Below are 19433 nucleotides of genomic sequence, written 5' to 3'. Positions count from 1 at the left end.
GACAGTACTTATCCTTCAAATTAATCTGAGGTGGGGAAATGTATACATAACTGGGGCTTCCTCCAGCCCCCTCCAGGCTTGTCGCTCCCTCCTCTGTCCTCTGGATCTTCTGCAACTGGCCCCGATAAGTCCTCCAGTTGGTGCAGGCACAGCACAGTCCGGCCGCATGCGCTCCTCCGGCATTCGCTCCTCCGTCTTAGTGTTGTCCTGATCATGAACGATTCGGATCTTTGATCCGAATCTATTTTGTGAGTCGAATCATCCGAATAATCAAAATGAGTGATTCGGATCGCAAAGGGGGCGGGGCCAGGAGCGACCTGCCCCCCTCTCAGCGGGCAGCGGGGTCCTGGAAGCAGAGCAGAGATGGATCGCTCTGTTGAAGGGGAGGCAGCCTTGCAGGGAGACAGGTAGATGAGAGAGAGGGGACATGGGTGCCACTGCCAGATATGTGTAGAGCACACATACTGGCTGCAATGTGCTGCCCATTATAGGCTGTCTGTTCTGTAGTTGTGCACAGTGAACACATTGGAAACTTTTGGCACAGCTCAGTAACGTTACAGGCAGCGTGCTGGGCTAGGACAGGGCAGGCACTGTGATTGCAGGGCAATATGATCCTCCTGCACTGCTCTATACAGCTGTACTTCACTTCTGGGAATGCTTTGGGGAATGGGAGTTGGGAGTATACAGATGAGCATATAGGTGCAATATATGTAAAGCATAGGATTGCAGCATGTGGGTATTGTGTGCAAACAAACATTTCTGCTCTCTGCTCTTCCCTCCTCCCTTCTCTGTTCACTCCCTGCCCTCTGTCTATCTTCTCCCCTTCTCTGTGTGTCCACCCCCCTCCCCTTCTCCTGTCCAGTGTTGCCAACTCATCCCTTTAATTACTGAAACATCTAAGTTATACAGGTTCTGGGACTACTTACACATAATCAGTGCCTTAAAGGATACCCGAAGTGACATGCGACATGATGAGATAGATATGTGTTTGCGCAGTGCCTAGCACACAAGTGACTATGCTGTGTTCCTTTTTTTCTTTCTCTGCCTGAAAGAGTTAAATATCAGATATGTAAGTGGCTGACTCGGTCCTGACTCAGACAGGAAGTGACTACAATGTGACCCTCACTGATAAGAAATTCCCCTTTTTTACCTCTTTCTTGCTTTCAAGAGCCATTTTCTGCTAGAAAAGTGTTTTATAGTTGGAATTTCTTATCAGTAAGGGTTACACTGTAGTCACTTCCTGTCTGAGTCAGGAGTGAGTCAGCCACTTGCATACCTGATATTTAACTCTTTCAGGCAGAGAAAGAAAAAAAGGAACACAGCTTAGTTATTTGTGTGCTAGGCACTGTACATACACATGTCTATCTCATTACGTCACATGTCAGTTCGGGTATCTTTTACTGCATCTACCTAGCCACGTAACCTGTATAATTCATATGTGTCAGTAATTAAAGGGATGAGTTGGCAACACTGCTCCTGTCCTGCTAGTCATTTCACCCCCGAATGCTTCCCTTGTAAAATGATCCGAGATTCGGATCAAAGATCCGGATCTTTTCAATGATCCGATTCGAATCATCCGGATCATTGAAAAGATCCGAACTTCGCATTTCTACTCCGTCATGCTAGCGTGGCCAGGAGTGTTCTGCGCTTGTGCAGTACGCTCCCGGCCACAGGAGGGCGACGGGGGTGCACATGCAGCCGGGCTGTACATGGGCAGTGTGCCGCGGACCTGAAGATTTTCTGTGGCCAATTTGAGAAGATCCAGGAGGCCAGCAAGGGAACAATGAGTCTGGAGGGGGCTGGAGGAAGCCCCAGGTATGTATAAAACATTTCTTCCCATTCGGTTTAGGTTCTCTTTATAGGTCATTTCAAAAGTGAACAATCAAAAAATTTCTGAATACAAATTGGTACTTACATATTATCCCGCCTGAAAAGTTTGGCAGCTTTTTGTTAAAGTTCTGTTAGATCCCCTAGCCAGATCTAACCATTATTAGAAAGCTGAAAGTCCCGACTTTCTTTTGCACTGGGTCCCAAGTCAGTGCAATGCCCTATTCCCAAGTGGGGGGGGGGGGGGGTCCCCTGCACTTTGCTGCAGAGAGCACAGTGAAATGGTGTCTCCTGCCCATGCCAGTGGGACAGAGAGGAGAGGAGGGTGCATAGCCAGGGCTGGCTCTAGACTTTTTGCCGCCTGAGGCAAATTTAGAAAAAATTGCCCCCCCCCCCCCCCCCGTGGGTGGCCGCCGAGCCGGAGGGGTAGCGGGCAGGATGGGGGTATTGGGCCTAGCGGTGGGGAGGGGCGTCGGACCCCCCCCTCCCTCGCCTGGGTCCCCCGATCTGCGCTCCCCTCCAGCTGTAAATAGCTAGGAAGCAGCCGATAGTAAGAGGCACAGGCGGGGAGGACTCACCTCTTCCGCGTTTCAGCGTGCGCTCCACTGATGTCACTTCCTGCAACGCCGCCCACTGTATTGTAAGTGGACGGCGAGGCAGGAAGTGACGTCAGTGGAGCGCACGCTGGAACGCGGAAGAGGCGAGTCCTCCCCGCCCGTGCCTCTTACTACCGGCAGCTACGGAACTATTTACAGCTGGAGGGGAGCGCAGATCGGGGGACCCATGCGAGGGAGGGGGGGGATTCGACGCCCCTCCCCACCGCTAGGCCCAATACCCCCGTCCTGCCCGCTACCCCTCCGGCTCGGCGGCCGGCCTCCCGCGCCCACGGACGGGCGGGTGCCGCCCCTAGGAGTTTGCCGCCTGAGGCAAAAGTTTCACTCCGCCTCATGAGCGGGCCAGCCCTGTGCATAGCTGCGCTGCTACTTCATCTGTAATAAGAGACCCAGGGCACTTGACATAAGTTTTGAAGACACAGATTTATGCTGCGTTGGAAGAAGAAGACCTCCCGGGTGTGCTGCTTATCATCATGTCGGGTTTGTCCCGTACTTCTGTAATTGAACTTTCTGCAGCCAAGTTTCAAAAAACCCATAACTTGGGAACTGAGCATCATACCGACTTGGGACCCAGTGCAACAGAAAGCCGGGACTTTCAGCTTTCCAGAAATAGTCAGATCTTCCTGGGGGAGAAAACAGAACTTTAACAAAATGCTGCCAAACCTTCCAGATGGGAAATACGTACCGGTAAGTACCTACAAATGTATGAAGATGTTTAAGACATTAACAGAAGGTTTAAATTGTGGAACGGGATTCATGACTCCTTATGTAACACGAGTGACTTAGCTTCATGATCCTCAGAAACCTGCTGGACTTCTTATATACTTGCACTGGCTTACTGGATCCAGCCTACTGACCACCTGACACCTAACTGCGAAACAGTAACCAGCACAAACTGTCTTCTTCTTGTAAAGGGCCTGTTTCCATTACATGCAGTGCGATGCGGCTACATAGACGCATCACACCGCGCGTGTTCCGAAACCGATGCATGGCAATGGAGCAGTTTCCATTGCGTGCATTGTGTGCGGAGCAGTGCAATCCGAGTATCTGCAGAACGCTACAGATTCTTGCACATCCGCATCCGCCGTCCCCTCCATACACTTCTGCATCTCCCGATGCGGAAGTGACACGGTCAGCAGCGGAAGTGATGCGATGTAGCTAAGTAGCCGCACTCGCATCACTCCGCAAATGGAAAAGGGCGTAGTGGTTAGCTCTCTCGCCTTGCAGCGCTGGGTCCCCGGTTCGTATCGCAGCCAGGGCAGTATCTGCAAGGAGTTTGTATGTTCTCTCCGTGTCTGCGTGGGTTTCCTCCGGGCACCCGGTTTCCTCCCATATTCCAAAAACATACGGCTAAGTTAATTGGCTCCCCCTAAAAAATTGGCCCTAGACTACAGTACTTACACTACATAATATAGACATATGGCAATGGTAGGGATTAGATTGTGGATTTTTTATTAAAGAAAATCAGAATAATAGCATACATAAATAATAAATAAAGTTAAAAAGTATGCCATCATAAGGCTGAAAGGTATCTTCAATGCATACAATGCAATAACACACAAAAATCAAACATAGGCTTTATCCCATATATGCATATATACAAAAAGGGAAAAGAAAATAACGCCCGTACCGCGCCATAAACAACAAAAACAATCTATTGTATCAAGAAACCGCAATGCACCGCGTTTGGGGAGACACCATTCACCACCATTTATACCAATACGAGACAACCAGACAAAAAGGAAAAACTAAAATACATATAACATGAACCACCACCGGTAAAGACAAGACAGCACCTACAACACATCATTCACACTGACAGGACAATAACCCACTCCCAAAAAGTGATAGACAGCACCAACATAACACCATGCACACCTCACACATACCACGGGACTTTTACGCCCGAAAATACCAATAACATAAGACTGAGGACATAACACAAGACAAGACAAAACTAAAAATAATACCCAAAGACAGGACGACACTTCACCAACACATAAAAGAGAAGCACAAAGGGATGTTCTCCGCGTGCCTGCGGCCAATACTTCAAAAATCAAGAAAAAAAAATCAAATCTAGGGTGAAAAGAAGAGAAATAGTAAGCTGCACCCAGGAGAGACTTCCACCAAGTCAAGGAGGCTTGATATTCTGCCAAGCCAGAATCCAAGCTCCTCTCCCCAGCTTCTTCCTCTCCAAGTACCGAATGGTTCCCACCTCACCAAGAATAGTGTTCACCACCACCTGGACGGGCAAGTCTTTCTTTCTAATAGCTAGATCACACCGTGCCAACCATAAGTGTCTCCTAACCACTAGACTAACTATGTACAAAGTGCACAAATCATACCCCTGGCGCTGATTAAACGCTCCATAGGCCCACTCGGCATAACCAAGATGCGCCAGAAATGGGATATTCAGAACCCTCCCCACCTGATTATACACTTCTACATTAAAGGGACATGACATCAAGAAGTGGTCCATGGTCTCCTCAACAGCACACCCCTGCCGAGGACAACCACGTTCCTCCACATCCCGACACTTCATGAGCCCTCTAACGTAAAGCTTGCCCTGGAAGGTAAGCCAGGCGATGTCCCACAATTTGTTCGGAATCCGCGGCGAGTTCAACAAACGCAATCCCTCCTCCAAAATTGTGCCTGGGCAATCCCTCAAGGCCAGTGAGTCAGGAAAGTAGGAGTCCACCACCCATGCCGACAGGGCTTTCCTGTCGACCGATTTGATGTCCTCCACTGTCAATCCCCACTGCAACAGTTTTTTCAAACACGGCAAGACATAGGCCGGGAGGTAGCCATGACGTCTCCTCAGATTCTTCACTGGGCCACCGCTCTTCCATTCCCCAAGGTAAGGCTCACACCAAGTCTGAAAGATCCCTACCCAACCAGGCGGGTTCTCCATTAACATACTACCAATATTGTGCTTAATAAAAATTAAGGAGAAGAAAACAATCGGGTTGACCATGCCTAGGCCACCCTCCCGCCTAGTTTTATAGGTAATATTTCTACGCACATGGTTTAGCTTGTTTCCCCATAACATCTGGAAAAACAAGCCATTGACCCTGGTATACAGGGATGCTGGCAAAATCGTGACGTAACTGACATACAACAATATTGGTATCAGGTAAGTCTTGATCAGGTCAATCCTTTCTCTATAGGTCAAACTCCAACCTTTCCAGCGGACCACTTTCCTGTCGACATTTGATAGTTTGCTAACCCAATTTCGTAGGCCATAATCGCCTGGGCCAAATTTGATGCCGAGAATTTTGATTTCGTCTTGAGGCACGGGAAAGGATCCGGGAAGTCTAAAGGACTCTCCATCTTTGCCCATCCAGAGAGTTTCGCACTTATCTGGATTGATCTTGGAACCAGATGCCAACGAGTACCGGGTGATCTCTTCAGCAACCACCAACGCCTCTTCTGCATCCGAGACCACCACGGTGACATCGTCGGCATATGCCACCACCTTCAGAGATGAGCTCCCAGAGATGCCCACCGGAACCCCACCAAGCATGCCGCCATCTAGCCTTCTCACGAAGGGGTCGATGGCAAACACGTATAGTAGAGAACTCAGCGGACAACCCTGGCGGACCCCCGAGCTCACCTCAAAAGGCTGGCCTATCCATCCATTGATCAGCATAAAACTCTCAGCCCCTTCGTATAAAGTTCGCAGCCAATCTACAAACCTCCCCTGCAAACCGTATACAGTAAGTAGCCGCCACAGGTACTTGTGATTGACCCGATCAAAAGCCTTGGACTGATCCAACGTCAGTAGGTACTTTCCCCAACCCTCAGCCCTGCACCGCTCCAGGACCTCCCGGACAGCTAACAGTGCTGAGAGCGTGCTCCTTCCCACAACAGAGCAGTGCTGATGGCAGGAAAGCACATCTGTCACCTGGGACAACCGCCAGAACAAAATTTTCGCCAAGATCTTCCTGTCGACATTGAGAAGGCTGATGGGACGCCAATTCTCAATCATCTCAGGATCACGACCTTTTGACAACAGGATTACCGCAGATTGCCTCATGGAGGGTGGTAACTGACCCTCAGCAAGGCAATCATTAAAAGCTCCAGCCAATTGAGGGGCCAGAACGGACACGAAGGCCTTGTAGAACTCGGCCGTCAGTCCATCCGGACCCGGGGTCTTTTTAGGCGCAAGACCACCAATGGCTCTCACTACATCGTCCGCAGTAATTTCTGTTGTCAAGTCTATGGCAGAAATGTCCACATCTCCCAGACCTGGCGTGGAATCCAAGAAATCTTCCATCCTTGTCTGGTCAAGTGGCTTCTCCCCAAGCAAATCAGCGTAAAACTCTCTAGCGATGGCTAGGATCTCCGACCTGGACTTTGCCAGAGACCCCGAGCCATCCCTGAGACCGATGACCGTCTTAAGCGCTGAGCTTTGTTTGAAACTCTGGTAAGGGTCAGGCGAGTGGTACTTACCATGATCCCTTTCCAGAGCCAAAGAAGCCAGCCGGTCGTATTGCTGCTGCTTAAGGCGAAGTTTGACCTCAGAGATCTCCCCCGGGTCCCCGCCCTCAGAGACAAGGACAGTCAATCTCTCCCTTAGAGTCTGGTAAGCCAAGTTTCTATCAACACCTCTACGGGTAGCTAGACCCTTGAAAAATCTAACGACACGTTTTTTGACCTCCTCCCACCACTCAGACCTATTGTCAAAGCAGTCCAGAATGGAGACCTGTGCTTGAAAAAACTCCTCAAAGGATTGTCTCACCTCATCTTCCAGCAGCAGGGACGAATTCATTCTCCAGATACCCCGACCTCTGGGAGGAGCATCCGAAGCATTTAAGCCTACCGACAGAATAAGGTGATCCGAGAACTCCACCGCCAACAACTTGAGTTGAAGTGATGAGGCTCTCTGAAACAAAAAATCTATCTATCCTGGACCTACTATTACCTCTCTGAAAAGTGAAACCCGTGAGACCTGGGGAGTGACGAACGTGCACATCTACCAGGTCGGACTCATTAACTAATCTAACTAGAAACCTGCTATCTACACCTATCCGGACCTGGGCACTTGCCCTGTCCATGGCCCTAGTGATGGTGTTAAAATCACCGCCCAGGATCACTGGATAGGCTGAAAAAAGGTATGGCCTGATCCGTGTAAGAAGGCGTTTTCTCTCCCCTTTAAACCTGGGGTTGGCATAGATGTTAATAAGCCTGAGATCCTGCCCCCTCACACAGACGTCTAGGACCAGACACCTACCCATCTCCACCTCAATAACCCGCCGGCAAGTTGCCATGTCGGCCCTAAAAAGGACCGCCACACCACTACCAGACTCTCCCGCAAGGGACCAAAAACTCGGACCGGACACCCAATCCCTCTCAGCCAACCAAAGGTCAACTGCAGAGGTGAGTCTGGTCTCCTGCAGGAAAAAAACATCCGCCTCATGGGCAGCCAAAATTGAAAAAGCCAATTTTCGAGCCTTGGTCGTTTTGATACTGGCAACGTTGATCGTTGCCAGTATAAGTGGTGGGGGAACCGCCATTAGGGTGATTCAAGGTTTCCCTTTATCTTTCTTCAGACAAAGACAAAAAGATAAAACAAAAGACAACATTACAAAAAGTAAACAGACAAAAACACTAATCACAATGCCTCCCCAATGGAAGCAGAACTTTCTGCCACCATCTCCTCCTCTTCAGAGACAAGGGGAGATGTGGCCAGAACCTCAAATCTGTTAGCCAGATTTATCTCTTTCTCCTTCTGCCTCCTTTGGTGGGCAGCCATCCTGCTTGCTACCCTCGGGTCCTCAGGAAGACCCCTACTCAAAGGCTTAACACCTCTCCTCTTCTTTGTTTTGAAACGTTCCTCTAAGTAGGACTTGTCCTCCTGCGAGAGATGCTCCCTCTTCCAAGGGGCAAGGGCTGCATCCGTGGGGCAAGGGGCCGAGAAGGCATAGCCAGAAGGGACGGATCCAGACAAAACAAACCCACTACCGCTAGCTGGCGCGGTGGGGCAAGCAGAAGGAAGGGGCGGGACAATGACAGGAGGTGCAGGGGGGACACTAGAAACTACAGGGCTGGGAAGGGAAGGGGAAACTGCAGGGACTGGGAAGGTGGGAGGTGGAAGGGACATCTCCGGGGCAGAAAGGATGGGAGGGGGAAGGGACACTGTAGGGGCTGGGGAGACAGTAACAGGAGGGGGCAGGTTAGGACCACCTGCAGGGGGAGTGGTGGCAGGGGAAGCCTTTGTCTTCCTAGGAAGAGGCTTGGGGGCTAGAGGTGGACCTATAGGAGCGGCAGTAAGGGGCCGAAGGCCACCTCCACCCCTACTCCTGACAGGTTTGAGTCGCTGCTCCTTGGGAGGAGGGCCACCTCCGCCCCGAGCAGCACCCCGAGCGGGAGCCAGTGACTCAGGCCCAGGCTGCCTATCAGAGGCCATGCTGACTGGAAGAGAACCAGAGGAGGGTACTACAGAGGACGGGTTCACGCTGGACGTTGACACGTTAGGAGCTGAAACAGACTCAACACACACATTAGGGTCAGCCACAGAGACATCCTGGTCCTCTACCATAGTTGTCAGCAGGGCGACCTTCAGATCCGAGGGCATCGTCGCCCAGGAGATCGGGCACTCCGTATAGGGATGGCCAAATTCGAAGCAAAAATTGCACTTGATTCTTTTGCAGGAAGACGCGGAGTGCCCGAACTCCTGGCAGCGACTACACCTCGGATCTGGGCAGCCACTGGCCAAGTGTCCCCTCTTGCCGCATCTATTGCAGGTCCTGGGTTGGCCCGGGTAATAGGTGATAACTTTGTCCCGCCCTATGAGGGCGGAACGGGGAATATGGGTGACGACCCCCTCCTTTGTCCGGAGTCGGATCGCCACCTCATACTCCCCCCACCAGATCCCGAGCTCGTCCAGGACCCTGTGCGGCGGGGACATTATGTCCGAGTAATGTTGGACCCAAGTCACCAGGTCCCGCACCGGGATACTCTCGTTTTGCACTACAATGTGTGCCTTTCTCTCCAGCGTCTGCCTGGACAAGGGAACGACTTTAAAGCCGTGCCATTCATCGTTTACCGAATGTCTTAAACGTTCCTCGAGAAAGGCCTCCATACCGTGCTGGGAGAGAAAGGACACATCATAATACGGCGGAGGGTCCCCTGGAGCCAGGATCGCAAAGAGGTCCGCCGGCCTTATTCCCATGTCAAGGAGGTATTTAGTAAATTGCTTTCTATTCGGAACGGGAGTGTGGGCATGATCCCATTTGAGCCGAATGACATTCCTCCGACCTGGGGTGCCGTCTTCCAATCCTGTCTCCAGGGGAGCTACAACCCTCCTACCCGGAGCAGCGCCTCTAACCACTCTTGAGTAAGTTACCGGACGAGCCGCTGAAGTACTTTGGGCCGAGGCTGCCAGAGGAGCAAGGGCCCCGGGATTCCGGGCAGGACCGAGTTCGGGAAAACCGACTCTCATCACACTTTCTAACTCTGGCAACCTCGGCTCCTCCACAGCGCTCTCACTGGTACCCACCACAACACCACCATCAGTGTTAGTGTTCGTACCCACACCTTCCCTGGCAGCACCTATTCCAGCTGCAGAGATTACAGCATCTGTCTGGTCGGGGCTGACTGCAGTGGAGGCGGGGGGAGGGGGAGGCCCACACCTGGGGGCATTCGGCCCGAGCCCGAATATGGTCTCCATCCACTCCGTCTCTCCTGAAAAGGAAAATCTCGTAATGGTTTCATTACGTACTGTAAATTTCTTGCCGTCTGCTCGAAACTCGAGCTGGAGGCCACATCCGGGGTCACCCGAGCCTACCAGGTGCAGGCCTCCATAATATCCCCCCGGCTCCACTGCCAACACTACAGCCTCACCAGAGTGTTCGACTATAACCACTAATTTGGTCTTTTCTAGCCTGTATGTAAGATCAATTGTCTTAAATTCTGTGACGATATCGTCAATTATCAACGGGGGTGGTTCTGGGTGTTTATCTTTTTTTTTCTTCTTCCTCCCCCCTTTTTTACTCCCCTCTCTATCCTCAGTTATGAAGTCTGAGAGAAGGTTTCTCTTAAAGAGAGGGTCAAGGTCTCTATACCCTCTACCCTCCCCCCCAGGGGCACCTCCACCCCCTTTTTGTACCATCAGGATCTCTCCTCCCTCACACTCCTGTACAAAGGCAGGGGGACCCTCTTCACCCTGGACACCCTCCCCACCTTGAGTACCCTGAGAGGATACGTCCGTCTCCTCCACCACAGACAATTTTCCACACTTTCTCCTTCTTTTACCAACATTAATACTTAATTTTCTTAATTTGCTCTCTCTATTTTTCCCTTTTTTCTTAATTCTTTTTTTTGGCAATTTATCAGAAAATACACGTTTAGTCTCACCCTCCAGGTGTTCAGCGTCCTCTACTCCACTGTGGTCCTCAGGAGAACTTGTATTTCCTTCCTCAGCAGAGGATGGAAGGAACTCCTGAGCAGGCTGGTCACCGTCACTTTCAACGACATCCATATGATTAGCAGGCTCAGACTGCTCAGACCCATTACCTTGGGAAACATTCCCATCTATGAACTCTTCAACAGATAAGTCCATGTCCAGGCTTGGTTGCATGGCCAAACACAATATTTCCTTACTTTGTTCTTCGCTAAGAGACGAATCCACGAGTCCCAGGAAAGCTGCCCCATTTCCTTCCAAATCTTCTTGCAACATTGCAGTAGTGGTTGCCACGGCGATTTGTGTAGCTCCAGGTTGCCTTCTCTGGACCCCGATTCCACCATCCTTCTCATCTGCATATTCCCCGCCTTCAGCGGCCATCTTGCCCTGTGGTAACTGTTTTTCCGCATCCTCAGCCTCCAGCAAGAGTGGGGATGCATCCCCTGCATCACCATACTGCATTCCGTTTTCTCCTCCACTCTCTTCTATAGGAATTCCGCCATCAGTTTTAATAGAAAGGTTTCCGCCTTCACCACCATCAGAATTGCTAGCAGTTCCGCCTTCCTGCGGGTCTTTGGTCGCATTGACCGCTTCAGAACCTCCGCATTGACGCGGAATTACCGCTACATCAATGGAGACTGAGTTTCCGCCTCCTCCCGCATTGCCACCAATGGCGTTCCCGCATTCAGGCGGAAAGGGCACCGCTGGCGTCACTTCTGCCCCGCTCACCGGAAGCTGGCCTGGCGTGGACAGGGCACCTCGCGGCAGGCCAGCGCCATCTTGCTGGGACGTCTTCTGAGGCAGGGAGCTTTCCCATTGATCCTGGGCGCACAGCCCTGCTCCCAGCTTCACCCCAGACCCCACACCAGCCACCATAGGTGACTCTGATGTCAGGTCCAAAGATCCACCAGAAGCAGAGACCGTGCGAACGCCCAGGGAGGCCACTGCAGCTGCGGCCACACCACCACCTCCAGGTAAGTCAGAGGGGAGCATGCCAGCCACAGCGGAGACAGCACTAGCACCGCCACCTACTGCCTCACCGGGGACCCCAGCAGCACCCACGCCACCAGGACCCCCAGTAGCAGGGGCAGCGGCACCAGCACCATCAGCACTCACCTGGATGCTCGCCACAGGGCCCGGTACCAGCATCCCCTGTACCTCACTTCCACTCTTTCCCTCCATGGGGTCTTCAGCGTGCACCCTCTGCCCGGGTGGGATGGGGGACTGGGACACCTCCTCCTTCATCCACGGTGGCCTCTCCGGGGGGGTGCACTCATCCTCAATGATTACACAGTCATCTTCTGTGTCGCTGTCGTCCACATCCTGCTCAGGCATAAGCATTTGCTTGAACCTTTTTCTGTATTTTAGTTGCTCGGCAAAGGGACCGCCAACCCTCTCGAGTTCTGCTAACTTCAATTTCTGTTTTATAATCTCTCTCCTTAGGTCCACCATCTCCTTGTCCTGCCATAGCAAGTCAGGTTTCCATTTGATGCCGTAACGGAATCTTGCTCTCCCAAAGCTATATCTCAGCTCTCCTAAGGCCTCCTCACAGGCTTTCACAGCCTTGACCCAGGCCACGACATTGTTCACGATGTCCTCTCCCGAGGAAACTTCCTCATCCCCCAGGTGAGTTGGTGAAGTAGTAGGGGGGGAATGAGCTGGCCGCTCCATGGCTGGAGCGGCCAGTTAGCCTAGGCCAAGCTCCTGCCCGGCAAGGCCCGGAGCAGGGACTTCAGGTGAAAACTGTGCCCAAGAAAAGCACTCCAAGGCTGGACTCGGCTCTGCAGATCAAAGACCTCCCCTGGAAGTCCAGGAGCTCTCCTAACACACGTCCTCCTCCTATGGTAGGATTAGAGTGTGAGCTCCTTTGAGGGACAGTCAGTGACAAGATATATATATATATATATATATATATATATATATATATATATATATATACATATACATATATATATACATATATATATATATATATATATATATACATATATATATACACACTGTACAACGCTGCGAAATATGTCGGTGCTATATAAATACTAAATAATAATAATAATACTATTTACCTGCATACAGTAGGGTCAAGTTACTGAAAGGGCTGGTCGGAAAAACATGAGGTCAGTAAAATACCACATTCGGAATTTTAGACTTTTTCAAAATTGAAGATTTCCTGGCATGTGGCTATAGTTCAGTAATTTACCAAAAAGTGTTGCTTCAATTCACTAAGCCCGGCTGGGTAATGTAGAAGTGTCACCAGCTGTGGAGGAGGCTAGCTGTGATTCTTCTCTATGTACGAGCCGTTCCTGTACTGTGAAGTACAAGGCTTTCTGCATCCCTTTAGATGTGCTCACATGCCACTAGAGGTCTCTCTTCTGTGTATCAGTATAGAGATCTGCACATCTATGGGAATACAGAAAAGCCTTTTTCAATGTTTCCTTCTTCTGCACACGTAGGGTTTTGTTTGTTTGTTTTTTTCTTTCTGATGTCCCGTCTAACAGCGCATAGGATCAAATGGGGTGAGTAGCAGGACCTGGAGGTTCTTCCTATTGGCTGTCTGCCTTGCCTATCAGTTTTATCGCATGTTAATTGTTAGTTACTGGCAAGTCTAGATAGGTCTTAAAATTCTCAACAGCTTACCGTACTTGCTTTACCGAATGCTCTAACCATTGTGACATTTACTGAGGTATTTACCAGACAAGTTGGTAATTTACCTCACTAGTCAGTCATTTTACTTTTCAGTGCGGTAATAGGTTTAGTGAATTGGTGTTTGTGAAGATGTTTGGTAAAATATTCTGTTTTCTGCATTACCGAATGCGATAATGCCCAATGTGCTACTTCAGCTAACTTCTGGAATCATGCCTGAAGAAGGAGACTAGATCCCTGAAAGCTTGCACAATTTAAGTTTATCAGATAGCCATTAAAGGATACCGGAGGTGGCATGTGACATGATGAGATAGACATGTGTTTGTACAGTGCCTAACACACAAATAACTATGCTGTGTTCTTTTTTCTTTCTCTGTCTGAAAGAGTTAAATATCAGGTATGTAACTGTCTGACTCAGTCCTGACTCAGACAGGAAGTCTCTAAAAAACAGAAGGTAAGCACTACGCAACTGAGTCCATGTGAGATAAAGTTTGCAAAAAAAGCATCAATTGCAAAAGTCCACATCCAATGATAGCATAAGGCAATAACTTCTTATCTTCCTCTATCCTTCACCAACACCCGGTGTGCAGACACTCACCAGACAATAAGACCTTAACTAGGTCTATCAGCGCTTTGGGACACTTCGGGCCGTCCCCCACCACACCGAACTGCTGTGTGTCACCACCAGAGCTGTATCTCCTCTAGCTGCCCTTCTCATCAGACCTCTGAGTCATTATGACGAAACATGTAAGGCGGGGTTACTGACGCGGAAGTAACAGCTACCACGAGGGCAGAGCGGCGTCCTGAGCAGTGGGGATAGCGGTAGTGCACGCCGTATCGGACACAGGAGAGGGACTACAAGTGCCAGCCGGGGCCCAACAAAACGGGGGAGAGCCCGTATTAGAAATAACTCTGTGCCATTTTTAAAGAAGAAAATTTGTAAGTGCAATCATTTTTATATACAAATAAACAACGCTGGTTTTACACTATGTGAGGCATTTGCTTTGAGGTGACAAGTGCAAGGAGGCCGGCATCTAATGAGAAGGGCAGTAAAAGGACACACAGCAGTTCGGTGTGGTGGGGGACGGCCCGAAGTGTCCCAAAGCGCTGATAGACCTAGTTAAGGTCTTATTGTCTGGTGAGTGTCTGCACACCGGGTGTTGGTGAAGGATAGAGGAAGATAAGAAGTTATTGCCTTATGCTATCATTGGATGTGGACTTTTGCAATTGATGCTTTTTTTAGCAAACTTTATCTCACATGGACTCAGTTCCATGGGCAGCTTCAACTTATTATTGGACTGTTTGTGTATGGTGTAGCGCAGGGCTCCTTACACATAGCATCAGACAGGAAGTGACTACAGTGTGACCCTCACTGATAAGAAATTCCCATTTTTATCTCTTTCCTGCTCTTAGAAGCCATTTTCTGCTAGGAAAGTGTTTTATAGTCGGAATTTCTTATCAGTGAGGGTCACACTGTAGTCACTTCCTGTCTGAGTCAGGACTGAGTCAGCCACTTACATACCCAATATTTAACTCTTTCAGGCAGAGAAAGAAAAAAAGGAACACAGCATAGTTATATGTGTGCTAGGCACTGTACATACACATGTCTATCTCATCATGTCACTTCGGGTATCCTTTAAAAGTTGTTACTTTTTTTTCTACCTTTAAACCCCAAGCAAAACAAGACAGGCCATGGTTCCACAGAACTTTTTGTATTGGGGGGTTGTTGGGCAAAAGCTCATGGCTCCTACCAATAACACACAACCTGCTTCAGAGCCAACTTGTACTTTCAACATGAGACCCAAAGAGTCTGTTAGTGAGGTGTGGTCTGATGTTAGTCGTGGAGCAGATTTGCTGCCATCAAATCATCAAACGATGGGTCAGGTAATACCTCGGCTAACTGTATTGTACAAAGCTACAAAGCTTCTTCTTCAGGTATGATACAGAACTGGATCGGAAACCATATAAAATAATCTAAACCAACATACAGACATTACCACTGTCCTTCAACAAGCGATGGCCACAGGCTGGTTTTATACGACAAGAGACTCTAAGGGCTGGTTCTTCACACTGGGTGCTTTGGTAGCGTTTTGCTGATCGCTGGTGATCAGCAAAAAGCAGTTTTTTCACTGTACAGGAAAGCGATTTAGGAGCGATTGCGTTTTGTGATTCTATAACATTGAAATGCAATCGCTCCAAAAATGCTGCATGAACCATCAGCAAATCGCTAATCACTGGCGATGGCTACAGTGTGAACACTGCCACTGACTTGCATTAGCAGCAGCATTTTGCTGATCGCCCAGGGTGAACTAACCCTAAATGCTATGAGAATCCATTCTGTAAATGTTGCATATCTCTACAGTGGTGTGAAAAACTATTTGCCCCCTTCCCGATTTCTTATTCTTTTGCATGTTTGTCACACTTAAATGTTTCTGCTCATCAAAAACCGTTAACTATTAGTCAAAGATAACCTAATTGAACACAAAATGCAGTTTTAAATGATGGTTTTTATTACTTAGTGAGAAAAATAACTCAAAACCTACATGGCCCTGTGTGAAAAAGAAATTGCCCCCTGAACCTAATAACTGGTTGGGCCACCCTTAGCAGCAATAACTGCAATCAAGCGTTTGCGATAACTTGCAACGAGTCTTTTACAGCGCTCTGGAGGAATTTTGGCCCACTCATCTTAGCAGAATTGTAATTCAGCTTTATTTGAGGTTTTCTAGCATGAACCGCCTTTTTAAAGAGAACCCGAGGTGGGTTTGAAGAATATTATCTGCATACAGAGGCTGGATCAGCCTATACAGCCCAGCCTCTGTTGCTATCCCAAACCCCCCTAAGGTCCCCCTGCACTCTGCAATCCCTCATAAATCACAGCCACGCTGCTGACAAACAGCTTGTCAGAGCTGGCTGTGTTTATCTCTATAGTGTCAGTCTGCTGCTCTCCCCGCCTCCTGCAGAACTCCAGTCCCCGCCTGCATCCCTTCCCTCCCTGCTGATTGGATGGAAGGGACGGGGGCAGGAACCGGAGCTATGCAGGAGGCGGGGGAGCAGCTGAGACTGACACTACAGATGTAAACACAGCCTCACAGCATGGCTGTGATTTATGAGGGATTGCAGAGTGCAGGGGGACCTTAGTGAGGTTTGGGATAGCAACAGAGGCTGGGCTGTATAGGCAGATCCAGCCTCTGTATGCAGATAACATTCTTTAAATACACCTCGGGTTCTCTTTAAAGTCATGTCACAACATCTCAATAGGATTCAGGTCAGGACTTTGTTTTTCTTCAGCCATTCAGAGGTGGATTTGCTGGTGTGTTTTGGGTCATTGTTCTGCTGCAGCACCCAAGATCTCTTCAGCTTGAGTTGACAAACAGATGGCCGGACATTCTCCTTCAGGATTTTTTGGTAGACAGTAGAATTCATGGTTCCATCTATCACAGCAAGCCTTCCAGGTCCTCCTGAGCAGCAAAACAACCCCAGACCATCACACTACCACCACCATATTTTACTGTTGGTATGATGCTCTTTTGCTGAAATGCTGTGTTACTTCTACGCCAGATGTAACGGGACACGCACCTTCCAAAAAGTTCAACTTTTGTCTCGTCGGTCCACAAGGTATTTTCCCAAAAGTCTTGCCAATGATTGAGATGTTTTTTTTAGCAAAATTGAGACGAGCCTTAATGTTCTTTTTGCTTAAAAGTAGTTTGTGCCTTGGATATCTTCCATGCAGACCGTTTTTGCCCAGTCTCTTTCTTATGGTGGAGTCGTGAACACTGACCTTAATTGAGGCAAGTGAGGCCTGCAGTTCTTTAGATGTTGTCCTGGGGTCTTTTGTGGCCTCTCGGATGAGTTTTCTCTGCACTCTTGGGGTAATTTTGGTCGGCCAGCCACTCCTGGGAAGGTTCATCACTGTTCCATGTTTTTGCCATTTGTGGATAATGGCTCTCACTGTGGTTCGCTGGAGTCCCAAAGCTTTAGAAATGGCTTTATAACCTTTACCAGACTGATAGATCTCAATTACAGTACTTTGTTCTCATTTGTTCCTGAATTTCTTTGGATCTTGGCATGATGTCTAGCTTTTGAGGTGCTTTTGGTCTACTTCTCTGTGTCAGATAGTTCCTATTTAAGTGATTTCTTGATTGAAACAGGTGTGGCAGTAATCAGGCCTGGGGGTGACTACAGAAATTGAACTCAGGTGTGATAAACCACAGTTAAGTTATTTTTTAACAAGGGGGGCAATCACTTTTTCACACAGGGCCATGTAGGTTTTGAGGTTTTTTTCTCACTAAGTAATAAAAACCATCATTTAAAACTGCATTTTGTGTTCAATTATGTTATCTTTGACTAATAGTTAACGGTTTTTGATGAGCAGAAACATTTAAGTGTGACAAACATGCAAAAGAATAAGAAATCAGGAAGGGGGCAAATAGTTTTTCACACCACTGTATGTGCCGATGCTCTGCTCTAACCTATGGTCCTATTTCTGTACCCGTTTAGGGAACACATCTGGGAACCGCAGAACGGCCAATATAAAAAGCATTGGCTACTCGGACCTCTTCTGCCTCTCGAAGGAAGACCTGACAGAAGTCCTAACTGAGTATCCCGATGCCAAGTCCATCCTGGAAGAGAAAGGTCGGGAGATCCTACTCAAGATGAATAAGCTGGATGAGAAGCTGGCGGACGAGCTGGATGCCAAGCAGCAAGAGCTGGATAACAAGTTGTTCAGGATGGAGCGAGGCCTGGAAGCTCTGCAGACCAAACTGGCTCGTCTGTTGGCTGAACTGGAGTCCAGTGCTGGCAAAATGCTGCAGAGGATCAAACGCCTAGAGTGGGAGATAAACCTGTGGGAGACTGAGGCAGCCAAGGAAAAGGAGGGCGTCCCTACAGAGAAGACGGAGGATAAGCCCGAGGAGAGGATAGAAGGTCACTCATCAGAGAAGACAGAGGATAGGTCTACGAAGAGAATGGAAGGTCACACATCAAAGACAGAGGATAAGCCTGTGGAGAGAATGGAAGGTCACTCATCAGAGAAGACAGAGGATAGGTCTACGAAGAGAATGGAAGGTGACTCATCAGAGAAGACGGAGGATAAGTCTGTGGAGAGGATGGAAGCTCACTCATCAAAAAAGACAGAGGATAAGCCTGCGGAGAGAATGGAAGGTCACTCATCAGAGAAGATGGAGGATAAGCCTGTGGAGAGGATGGAAGCTCACTCATCAGAGAAGACAGAGGATAAGCCTATGGAGAGGATGGAAGGCCACTCATCAGAGAAGACAGAGGATAAGCCTGTGGAGAGGATGGAAGCTCACTCATCAGAGAAGACAGAGGATAAGCCTGTGGAGAGGATGGAAGCTCACTCATCAGAAAAGACAGAGGATAAGCCTGTGGAGAGGATGGAAGCTTACTCATCAGAGAAGACAGAGGATAAGCCTGTGGAGAGGATGGAAGCTCACTCATCAGAAAAGACGGAGGATAAGCCTGTGGAGAGGATGGAAGGTCACTCATCAGAGAAGACGGAGGATAAGCCTGTGAAGAGGACAAAAGATGATTAGTGAGCCCATCTTGCTGATCTAATGCAGACCTTCAGTCAGTAACGTTGGTAAAGGGACTCATCTCAGCCTCCATCTTAAGCGCTTGTTTGACCTGAAAACTAAAACAGTTGATAGAATTGTCCAGTATGTTCATAACTTCCTGGCCAGTAAAGCCAACCACAGAATCAGTGTGTGACGGCTGGGGTGGGAGGGATGGAGGGGCGCACTTTGGTGTCTCAGCCTTGGGTGCTGGAGGACCATGTCCCGGCTCAGAGTATGTTCATAACTTCCTGGCCAGTAAAGCCAACCACAGAATCAGTGTATGACGGCTGGGGTGGGAGGGATGGGGGAGGGGCCTCTTAGTGTAATAGCAATCAGTGTGTGACGGCTGGGGTGGGAGGGATGGAGGAGGGG

The 19433-nt window shown here is 49.1% G+C and overlaps 1 protein-coding gene across 1 annotated transcript in view; it reads left to right on the top strand.

The window, feature by feature from the left end:
• CNGA4 (cyclic nucleotide gated channel subunit alpha 4) overlaps window positions 1–19126 on the top strand; it is a 41325-nt gene extending 22199 nt beyond the window's left edge. Inside the window, exon 4 of the mRNA XM_068264016.1 lies at window positions 17986–19126. Coding sequence (XP_068120117.1) covers window positions 17986–19040 — 1055 coding nt within the window. The 3' untranslated portion in view covers window positions 19041–19126. The remainder of the gene's footprint in view (window positions 1–17985) is intronic.
• Window positions 19127–19433: the final 307 nt, after the last annotated feature.

The sequence above is a fragment of the Hyperolius riggenbachi genome, chromosome 2 (genome assembly GCF_040937935.1).
Source record: "Hyperolius riggenbachi isolate aHypRig1 chromosome 2, aHypRig1.pri, whole genome shotgun sequence".
Taxonomy (NCBI): Eukaryota; Metazoa; Chordata; class Amphibia; order Anura; family Hyperoliidae; genus Hyperolius; species Hyperolius riggenbachi.
Note: the sequence above shows the minus strand (reverse complement) of the source record. Positions and strands in the feature narration are given on the sequence as shown.